The 11,148-nt window shown below is 47.3% G+C and overlaps 2 protein-coding genes across 3 annotated transcripts in view; one reads left to right on the plus strand and one right to left on the minus strand.

Moving 5' to 3' along the window:
- Nucleotides 1-10,307, minus strand: part of LOC138060898 (zinc finger SWIM domain-containing protein 6) — a 116,568-nt gene extending 106,261 nt beyond the window's left edge. The window contains exon 1 of one of the 2 annotated variants that reach the window (XM_068925071.1): nt 9,783-10,307. In XM_068925071.1, coding sequence (XP_068781172.1) covers nt 9,783-10,296 — 514 coding nt within the window. In that variant the 5' untranslated portion in view covers nt 10,297-10,307. Of the gene's footprint in view, nt 1-8,756; nt 8,902-9,782 lie in introns of those variants that run through there. The other variant, XM_068925072.1, reaches the window with a different exon arrangement.
- A 521-nt stretch (nt 10,308-10,828) lies between these two features.
- LOC104146868 (uncharacterized) overlaps nt 10,829-11,148 on the plus strand; it is a 73,726-nt gene continuing 73,406 nt past the window's right edge. The window contains exon 1 of the mRNA XM_068926119.1: nt 10,829-10,961. Within this exon, the coding sequence (XP_068782220.1) occupies nt 10,844-10,961 (118 nt within the window). The 5' untranslated portion in view covers nt 10,829-10,843. The remainder of the gene's footprint in view (nt 10,962-11,148) is intronic.

Genomic DNA, 11,148 nt, shown 5'->3' on the forward strand with positions numbered 1-11,148 from the left:
CTAATCAAGTTATCATCAGCTTCCTTATCCCATCAGACTACCAAGGCATCTGTTACATCTCAAGTCCCATTGCTAGCCACCGTCTACCGTTCCTGCGTAGCACATTCAGCTGAAGTCAGTCTCTTCCAAATTCAGGCATTTAGATTTGACCAAGAGAACTGCACCACGGTTCTCTCGCATATCACGGCTTGCAATAACAAAGAGCTAAAAAACACAGTTACACATTTTATACTGCCCTCATCCTTCTGCACTAGAAGAAACAAAATTGAAGCTTCAAGCTTCTATGTAACATAGCTACACTAAATCCAGACACAGAATATAATGGAGTTGATATTTTATCCCCAAGACACTAATTGTAGTCAGTTTGCAAGGTTTCAGTTTACAACCTAAATCAATGGAGGAACTGAGACTCATTATGCATCTACAACAGCAGCAGTACAGCCAGTTGTCCCAGTTGTCATTGGTCATAACAAAGTATTTCAGAATAAAAGCATTCCAGGATTCCTTCCTGTAGCCAATATATTAAACAATTTATTTAGACTCTCACTTTTCCCCCTGTTCTTCAACCGTTAACACCAGTGGACAGCAGAAATGCGGTGAAGCATCACAAGTCATGCTTAGTGGGGTCACTGAGGCCCCCTGAGGTTGTAAATATGCAAACGAAGGTTTTACCAAGACTACTTCTCCCCTGCCCAAAGCAGTTCATTCATTGTATTCCAGAAAAAATGAGAAGGAAAAGCAGCACTTCACTGAGGCTACTGCTGTGCAAGTAATCAATAGCTTATGGTGAGATCCTTCATGCAACCTCACTGACCAGCTCCTGCTTTCCCGAAGATTCCAGGAAGAATATCTGTAAATATTTTTGTCAATAAATTCTTACCACAGGCATTCTATCCACCGTTATGTTATGGCCAAAACTAAACTGGCAAAGATGACCAGCCACCAAGCATATGAAACCCTGACAACGACACTATTTGCATTTATTTATACTTTCCACAAACGTACTCTCAAGCTCATCACTAATTACCAAATATGGATTGATGGATGCCCTATGAACTTGAGACTGGTCAAAATATCAAAGCTGAACCTAGAAATTACATATTAATAAAACTCACCAGCTGCTCCTGACAAGGGAGAAGCTGATTTGATGAAGAGAGTTTGCGCTGCCTCTATGCTCAGTACACGTTGCTGAGCATGTGTATGCAGAAAGAAGACAAGCCGCTAGTATAAAATAGGAAAAAGTTAAACTCTAAGCAAAAGGAAACAAATCCGGAAGAGCCAAAGTTGGTAAAAACCTTTACCCAAAATCTTACTTCCAACACAAGTTCAATATTAAAAATACGAAAATAATTAGGATACTTGAGAACTTGATCTATCTAGTGCAGACCGTAAATTTGTCTCACTCTTTATAAAACAGTTTATCCAATTTTAAGTGTCTCAATGGTCAAATGTTCTTTATATCATTAGTCAGTATAAATTAAACATTGTAGTCAGCTGCACAATTCCTGCTCAGTTCCTACACCATATTTGCATTACTACCGGCTGTCAGTAACCAGTTAGCAGTTAAACTTGGCATGCGTACAACAAAGTGTCTCATTTCTTAGAAGTCATACAGCTATGCAACATTTGATTTTCTCAGTCTTTAAAACGATCATTTGAATGTAATTAACTTTCGGGCAAAAAAAAAAAAAGACACAACAAAGATATATTAAGACCTGCTTCTGTGAAATTTCTTCCTATTATGCCATTTTCCCCCTCATATTTTTCAGGCAATTCCATAACATATTAGAGGTCTGACACCAATTAACAATGAAAGATGACTTATGTAAACAGGCAGATTGTTAAATAAAGCAGGACAAAAGGTAAGTCACCTGAATTTTTAGCACATTAATTCAGTAAATGAGCTTCCGATTTATCTGACCGGCTAGCTCTACTAGCGTGCATGTAAACTTACTGACAGGTTCTACCGCATCCTTCCAATTAACGTCAGGCCTTCTCAGCCATTGCCCATGCGTTTCCAAAGCAAAAAACTTCCAGACATTTCAAAAACTGTCAAATACACTCACTTGCAACACAGACTAGAGGGTTAGAGTAAAATAAAACAAGCTCTCCTTTTTAAAGCCCGTGATGGTGCACATCGCAATTATCTTAAAATGGACTTGAAATACAGATAAAGATACTCCTCTTCCACACTTTGTTTTTCAATTTTCAGGAGAGTTTAATCAAATATAAGTAAAAAAGCCTACATTAAGAGACACTTCAGTCTACACAGAAATGTGTCAAATCAGAAAAGGTCTTTTGTACAATCGCTAAGTTTCTACAGGAGGCCTTTTATCAATTCTGACTTAACCACAAAGGAATTCTCTGCTCTTCAGTTACTATTAGAAGGCTATACTCCCCTGTCTGTTTACACATTTGCAGAATTAAGTCAGAAAAAGCTATTTTCAGATACTGACTTAGATTACAAGTTCTCTAGACATCCTGGCCCTTAACAGTAGGGCCTGTGCAACAAAAGACTAGATGCACATGGCTACCAAGTCAAAAGACAGCATGGTAATACATCGCAAGGACATCACATAAATCATGATAATTGGCATGTAGCTAGAGGGAGAATGCAAACCAGCATGCAGCACCAGCCGACATCTCTAGTGATCCAGGTCACTGAAGGTTATGAAGCTATGTCAAGAACTACATACATACCCAGCAGAGAGAAGCATTTTACATAGGTAGTTTAGATAGTAAACCAAGAGGAAAAACTGGAAGTTCAAGGAGACAGATCTCCCAGAACAACAAGTGTAGTTATTGGACGGTACTCAAGTATTCACATGTTCTCAGGCTGACTGCATTCCAGGCAATCAGAATTCACATTAAATCTGTACCCTTGTTACAGATGAAAGCTCTTTAAAATTTCAAATTAGTTCCTGTCACAGAGAGCATACTCAAAAAACAGGATAGCTTTTGTCAGTTAAAGTAGTTTTTGTTTTTAAATTGCATCAAATTCTCCCACCTAATCCCCAGTGAAAATCTGCTAAAGAGAAAAAGTTAAAGGGTGTCACCTGCATTCTTAAACTACCATAACTTTGCACCAGTATTTTGTTACTGAAAAAATTCAGGATTTGTCTTGACATAACAACTAGGTTACCTAGATAGGAAGTTACATTAAAGTGGAATCCATGAAGATGTATCTTATATTGTGCAACCTAATACACTTTGTCCTTCACCAGTAAAAACTGCTATACATGATAACACGCTTCCTGCCATTATAAATAGGGGTTTTTTTTTTGTTAATAGTCAGTCACCTAGTCTTATATAAAGGTTCATTTTAACAGGTTCCTGAGAAAAATAGCAAACACTATGGCAAAACATAGCAACCAGGAATAGTTATGGATTTTTAAGGGAACCAATTTATCCAGTGCTGACTTTCAAATAGCTTCAGCCTATCCTAACAGACAGATTTTGCTTTTAATTAATTGTTCATCTCTGAAAGTTAGATGAGAGAGGGAGGGAGGGTGGCAGAGAGAGAGAGAAAAAGCATCAGCTGCTGGCATGACAACTGGCTCAAATTCAAGAACTGCTACATACCAAAACATCTGATCATACACAGAGATGGAATCACTTTCTTAAACAGAAAGCAAGCTTTGAAAGTGGAAATTGTTTTAAGTGAGGAAAGTGAGGAAAGCCTTGAGACTAGGGGGAAAAATGAAACAAGAAACGTGAAAACTGACATAAAAACAGATAATGAAATATTTTGTTAGGTCAACACAATATAAAAGTTTCTATAAAAGAGGTTTCTGTGTTTTAAAAATTTTAATGGGAAATGATTTACAGATCATTGTTTCTCCTTAAAAATAACTCCACAACCGAAGTAGTAACACTGTCCTTTTAAAGATTCATTCTACATTAATAATTATACAGAAAAACAGTAACAAGTTTTATTTTCATCCCTTGGAACCTCTTTAAAACACTTTCTCTTGAAATTCAGATTGAATATTTTAGGAAAGATTAAAAAAAGGCATGAGCTGATTTACTAAGTATTCCACATAGAGTAATCTGGTCCTGAAAGAATTTTTTTTTTAAGGTTTCCAAAGAAATTATTCAAGGTCAAAGATAGTACATTAGAGCACACATGCATACACACTGAAAATAGCTTGTGTGTTCCCTAATTAATGCATTGCATTCCAAATCTAACAAGGAAACTGGAATGCATTCAGATGCCTCTCCTTCAGGAATGAATCTTTAAAAATGAGTTCACTGGTTTCTGTTCCAGAACTCAGAAATATTGGTAAATACTTCTTAAAGTAAACTGAAACTGGAATCACTGAAGATATTTTTGTAAGATTGTAATAGTCTTGGAACTAATTCAAAAAAAAAAAGTCCAGTAAGAAGTTAGACATCATTTGTTTACTCCTCCACCACAATATTGTATTAACAAATTCTGGATTACTTGTTTTAGTCATACATTCCTAACCAAACCCCAACATCAGGCCAACTGCTGAAGAAACCATGCTTGTTTCTGGCATGTCAGGAGACATGCCAAACTCTTGCCTATTTGAGGAGGACAAGAAGTTTACCACAACCTTCTCCCCTTGGAAAAGGGTCACTACGCATACCAGGACAATTCAGAACCACAGGACACCAAAAAGTTAATACAAAGCAGACTGCTTACATCTCCATAAATGACAGCCTTAGTTGAGTCATGAAATTTAGTATTACTTACATTCAAAAAAAATGTTTTACTAAATCCACATGTCCTGCAGGTTTCATCAACAATTAAGCATATATTGCATGCTTCAGTGGAGAGCATCACGTCGGCTAAAAGGTGCATTTCAATTCACAGCAAAAAGATGTTTGTGCCAGCTATGATAATAAAATACGCAGCTTTGTTTCATCAATGGAAAGGTGTTTCACACAATACTATTGGCACAAAAACAATTAAAGTTTAAAAGAAGAAAAATTACGTTCTTTTTGCTTGCTCTATGATTTCATGTTATTTTAGGCAAAGACAGCTAGGAAGAACAAAAAAAGGATTTACTAGAACCATCATCCACTGAAAGGATCTGAAAGCTGCTGATAAGAATACATATAGATTGCATGCAACCAGAATTACAGAGAGCAGTTACCAATATGGTCTTGTAAAGCTTTCTGTTCCTGGTGAAAAAAGGCTTCTCCTGGTCTGAAAGCAATTACCAAGTTTTAGCTCATATTTACAAAAAAAAAAAAAAAAAAAGAAGATGGGGGGAATAATTAGCTGTAACAATAGATGATAAAAGCACCTCTGAGGCAGAAGATAAATACTTTTCATTAAAAGAAAATTGAAAAAAAAAAAAAAGATTCACAGGTCTTAACTTCATTTAAGAATCAACTATGGAAACATCCAGGGAGTTCCAATGACTACTTTACACTTCAGAAATTTTACTTTGCTTTTCTTAAAACAGTATTTTATTTACATCCCCCGATCACACATCATTGATAGGCTGTAGAGAATGAATCTGCAGTTCCACACTGATGATTCTGTTCAGCTGAAACCTCTTCCAGAGAGAAGGTAGGGTTTTTTTCCATCTTACTACATTAACACCAAATTCTAGAGCTGTGGTAAGCACCAGTCAATTAGTTCTTTACATTATTTTCCTACCCTAGCAGTTTCTTCTCTCCAACTCACTCTTAGTATTCATACCCAAGAGGCACGACTACTGTGATTATAAAGTCTCACACTATTGTGGAAAGGGGTATAACACCTTAAAGGAAGGCTTATATGAGCAAGCAAGGTCTATGCAGCAAAGACAAATTGACCTCAAATTAAAGACAGACAAGAATATTCTAGGAGTACTTACATGATATACCAGAAAACCACTTCAAGTACTTGTAATGTGGATGCAGCTACAGCAGCAAAGCTGAGCTTTTTATCACTGCAGCCTCTGTCTTTCCCCAAGCAAAAAGTGTCATACCAACACACAGCACAGGGCTTTTTTTTTTTTTTTTTTCCCTCCCCCCCTTCTCCTAGAATAGCTGCATTAAGGGCTCTCGTCAGGTCAACTGTGCTATTGAGGGATCATACCTCCTCCTAACCTTGACAGACATAGCTGTGACGACAATACAGTACTGTAAACTAATTCAGGACTAACCTCAGAAACCAAATATACACTTCACCATCTAAAACTGTCTGCTCACTCTTGGCATCTTTATAAATTTAGCCAAATGAAACACAGTCAATTTCTAATTTTCCTTCCAGATTGTTGTATTTACTCACAAAGTGTTTTCATGTTTAGACTACAATTATCACTAAAAATATTTAGCTTGAAATAAATGAAAAACAACTGTAGTAGAAGAGCTTTGTTTTCTATAGTTGAAAAGGTTTGTTTTAGGAGCCTGAATTCTGTAACCTTTTTAAATAAGGTAAGGAAGAAATCCTTTGTCTGGTTCAAACATACCAAACACTTAAAAAATAAAAAAAGAAAAAAAAAAGGAAAAAGCCCATCGATAAATTTGATGTAAATAGAATTTTTAAGCCAACTCCTTTTGAGAAAAATCTTTCAAAACGAAGTGACGCTAATTATTACGCTGGAGCAATGTCATTTAACTTCAACATACACTAGCAGACAGCTTTTCTGCTCGATTATTAAAACTTGTGTGTATGACTAATGTGTTATCTTCTTTTTATTTAGGATTTCCTTTTAATTACAGATGTGAGACAAAAAGTTAAAAGGGGACATGAAGCAGTGTAACATAAAGAGTTTTAGAAAGAGAATGTAGAAACAAGTTGATTTTTTTTTTTTTTAATTCTGCTGCTTGAAAAAAGTTGCTATGATAAATTTGACTGGATGTTTATACACAGCTAGGTTACCAAATGTAGAATTCAGAAGCAAATGGTTCCATTAACTAGCTCTAAAATTAAATTTATGTCTCCCTCAGATATCAAATCCTGCATTCCCTGTTTACAGTAATACTTTGGTAACAAGTAAGGCTGTTGGAATTGATCTGTAATAAAATGTACTTTGTCCAATAACTGTGCTTTTCCATAGTACAATAGTAAACATTTACAGAGTTTCCATTACTCATACTGCAAAGAACATAAGTTCACATTTATACGGTCACTAAACATGCACTTATATAAACTCAACCTTAAGTTTTCCTCAATGCTACATATTCAGCTGTATTACATGGAACTAATTCCATTCTCCACCCAATATAACTCACTGCAGTCGAATTTGCTTTCACAGTTGCACCTTTTTGCTTCACAAGGAGTATCTCCTTGGCAAGGGTCTTTACCAGCCCTAATGACACAGCTACCCCAAATTATACAAAAAGTTTCCTATGAGAACCCAGCCCACCCCAACTGTTCCACTGCTCCCTCACTGGCCGAGCCAAAAGCCTATGTCAGAGCAACTGACATGTTTCCTACCACCAGTTTCCACTACTATTTTTGCACAGCTTTCCAGAAGAGGCTCACTTAAGTTAAAAAAGAGTGTATTTTCAGTAGTATGTATAGCATTTGTTTGGAATGTGTTTAAGGGCTCCAGAAGCAGCAGTCAACACTTCAGTTGTATTTATGCATATTTTCTTCCTTCACATTGACCCTTGCCAACATTACTCAATGCCCCCCCCCTTCTGAAGCTATACAAAAAGTTACTTTTTTTCTTTCACAACTACTCACTGAGGCCTATTCCACTGCTGAAAGCAAGCAAAGCAAAGCCCACGCTGGGTGTCTGTCTCCTGGAGAAGATTGCATCTTTTATTTATCGCCCCTTGGCTTTATTTTCACAGTGAATTCCTGGCTTAAATGTAATCAGCCAAGAAACCCTCCCTATGTGCACTCCTGTCATTCCTCATCGCTTGCAAACAGAACCAAGTGCAAGCAAAAGGAAAAAAAAAATCTCAGCATTGCCAACCAAACTAAAAAAGCCCTACTTCTGGTTTTGCCAGTCCTGAGGAACCACAGACGTGCCTCAGACCTTCGGAAAGGGCAGGGAAGCCAAGAGACGAAACTTATAAGAAAGTTAATTAGATTAAAAAACAAAACAAATCAAAAAACCAGAAGTGATCGTCTCAAAGCTGAACTCCCCCTAGGCAGAGGGAAGGGCACCGAGCCTAGAAAAAGCAACTGAGCTTCCCTTCGGAAAATAAGCGGCGGTGCCGGAGAGCCCAGCCGCGGGCAGCACCCAGGGGTCCCCGCCCCGGCCCCGCCGCCCCGCGCGGCTCCGCCAACAAAAGGCGCTGACCGGGCACGGCCGGGCCGCCCCGCACCGCCCCGGCCCGGCCCCGTCGGGGGAGCGCGGCCCCGCTCGGCCCGGCCCGGCCCGGCCGGCCGGCAGCCCTCCTCCCCCTTTGTCAAAGCCTCGCCGTTTCACCGGCGGTGAAAAGAAATAAAGAGCCTCTTTTGTCTGGCTTCCCCTTTCGGGGAGGGGGGGGGGAGGGGGAGCGACGGAAAACTGAAAAGGACACAAATAAACATGAAAATGAGAACAAAGTGCCCGGCCCCCTCCCGCTCCGCGGGGCATCGCCTGCCGGCGGTGGGCGCAGCGCGCCCGGCCGCCCCGCGCGCACAAAGCGGCCGCGGCCCGACCCCCCCCATCACCCCCCCGCGGAAGTTTCACCGGGGACCGACCCCCCCCCCGGGCGGGGCCGCCGCCGCCCGGCCCGACCCGCGGGCATCGGGAGGGGGGTGTTAGGTCGTGCGGCCGCGACGGGGCCGAGCCCCCCGGGACTCCCCCTGCCGTGGCCGCCTCCGCCGCGGGGGGGGGGGGGGGGGGGGCACCCACCTCCGGAGCCGCCGGGGAGGAGCTACCGCCCGGGGCTGCGCGGCCGCCGAGGTGAAGAGCAGCGGCAGGCGGCGGCCGGAGCGCGGGGGCAGCGGGAGGAGGCGGCGGCGGGTGGGAGCATTGTTCCAGCAGGAGGAAGAGCGGCGTCGTGTCCCGTCCCGGCCTCCCCCCACCTCTCACCCGCGCTGGTGTCAGGAGGGGGCCGCGGCCCCCCCCCCCCGGGCGCCCCCCGCCGCCGCCCGGACAATGCCTTTGTTCGCCGCTGCCCCCGCCGCCGCCGCCGCGCTCGCACCGCAAATGCGCTCGGGGGGGGGGGGGGCGGGGGGGGATCCTCGCCTTCGTTTTTATTTCTTTATTTTGGATAGCAGCGTATTCCGCCCCCTTCCCCCCCCCCGCCCCCATGTGCCGCCTTCTGCTGATTCATTTCCACTCGCGGCCGCGGTCCCGGGGGGAGGGGGCGGCGGCGGCGGCATCTCCGCTCTATTGTGGCTCGGGGTATTAGGATGACCCGGATTACCGGGGGCGGAGGCGGGGAGGGGACAGACCGAGCGGGATTACACGGCCGGGATTACGGGGCGCGGGCAGGGCAGGGGGCAGCGCGGAAGGGCCGGGCCGGGCCGGGCCGGGGGCGCAGTGCCGCGGCGGCAGCGCTACGTGCCGGGTGCGGGCAGCGGGCCGGGCCGCGGCCGTGTCAAGGAGAGGGGGTGAAGGAGTTATTATGTATTCTGGATGCGAGGGGGAGGAGACTGGCAGAGGAAGTTACACGGCCTGGATTACAGGGTGGCAGCGAGGGGCTGCGCGCACCGCACCGCTCCGCTCCGCGCCGCCGGGCCGGGGGGCTCCGCCGGGCTGGCGGAGGAGCCGGCGGGCGCGGAGGGGGCCAGCGGCGACCGGGGGGGGGGGCGCTGGGGATCACAGGTGGCGGCAGCAGCGGGGAGCGCCGGGGGCCCGGCCCGGCCGGCGGCGCCCTGCCCGGGCAGCGACGCGGCCCCCGGCTCCGGAGCGCGGCCCCGGGCTGTGACTCACCGACTTGCAGGACGTTATCGACGCAGCCGCCGTCGAGCAGCGCGATGCCCCTGCGGAAGGGCAGGCGGGTCTCGTCGGCGGCGGCGGTGTCGGCGGCCCCGCCGGGCGCGGTGCCGGCGGCCCCGCCGGGGGCGGCGGCGGCGGGGTCCTCGGCGCCGGTGTTGAAGGAGGAGTACATGCAGATCTCCCTCTCGCTGCGGGGGAAGGACCAGTAGACGATCCTGCGCTGCACCGGCTCCGGGATCCGCTCGAACCGCTCCTCCACCCGCTGGAAGGGCCACTTCTCCGCCACCTTGCGAGCCGCGATGTCCAGCAGGGACTCGGGGCTCTGGGTCTTGCCGAGCGGCAGCAGCCCCAGGGCGGCGGCGGCAGCTGCAGAGGAGGGTCCGGCGCAGAGCGCCCCGCTGCCGGGTCCGGCGCCGCCCGCCCGCTGGCCCGGCCTGCACCCCGAGCCATAGCCGGGTCTGCAGCAGAGGCGCTTCGCGGGGGGAGGGAGCTGACCGCGCTCCGCCATGATCGCGCCGCTTCTAAGCGGAGAGCGGAAGTGGCTGTACCCTATAAACGGCACCAGGGAGCGAGCGAGCGGCCGCCGCCGCGCCCCGCCCCCTTTTGCCCTTATATGGACGGGGGCGGGGCCCCGACCTCACCCACGGCGAGGGGGCGGCGGCTTATGCAAATCGCCGCCACAAACATAAATAGAACGGCCCGAGGAAGGTTTCCTCCGCGCGCTCTTGGGGGGGGCCGCGGGCGCGCGCTGCTGCCTCCGGCTGCGGGGTGGGGGGGGGAACGCCGTGCCGCTGTGTCGTCTTCTTTCCGTCCCCCCCCCTCCAAACCACCTCCACCACACACCCCCTCCGCTGATGTCACGCGCGCAAGCCCGGGCGCGCCTCGCGCGCGTGGTGGGAAAAGGGGGCGGGGCCGGCGGCGCCCTCAGTGACACCATGTAGGGAATGGAATGCGGGGGCGGGGCCGCCGCGGCCGCAACCCGGTCACCTCTGCTGGGAAAGCCGGGGTGGAGGGGGGGAGGGGGGGGAAGGAAGCGAACGCAGAGAAATACGGTAATGGCACGGGAGCGGCGGCGGCGGGGAAGGCGGGGGCTGGCCCGCCTCCAACCCCTCAAGCCGGGGCGTTGCCGGCGCTGGAGCTGCGGCGAGACGGTGGAGACGCGGCGGAGAGCAGGTGAGAGGCGCCCCCGACCGGCTCCCGACGGCTGCGGCCCCGCGCGGGGAGAGCCGGGCCTGGGCTCCTGCCTCAGAGGCGGGCTGAAACGGGCTTGTCAGCCCGTTTCAGCCCGCCTCTGAGGCAGGAGCCGGGGTTGTTTTCCCCACGCGTGACTGAAGCAGCCCTAGGGCGGCTCTATGGGATG

The sequence above is a fragment of the Struthio camelus genome, chromosome W (assembly GCF_040807025.1).
Source record: "Struthio camelus isolate bStrCam1 chromosome W, bStrCam1.hap1, whole genome shotgun sequence".
In the NCBI taxonomy this organism is placed as follows: domain Eukaryota; kingdom Metazoa; phylum Chordata; class Aves; order Struthioniformes; family Struthionidae; genus Struthio; species Struthio camelus.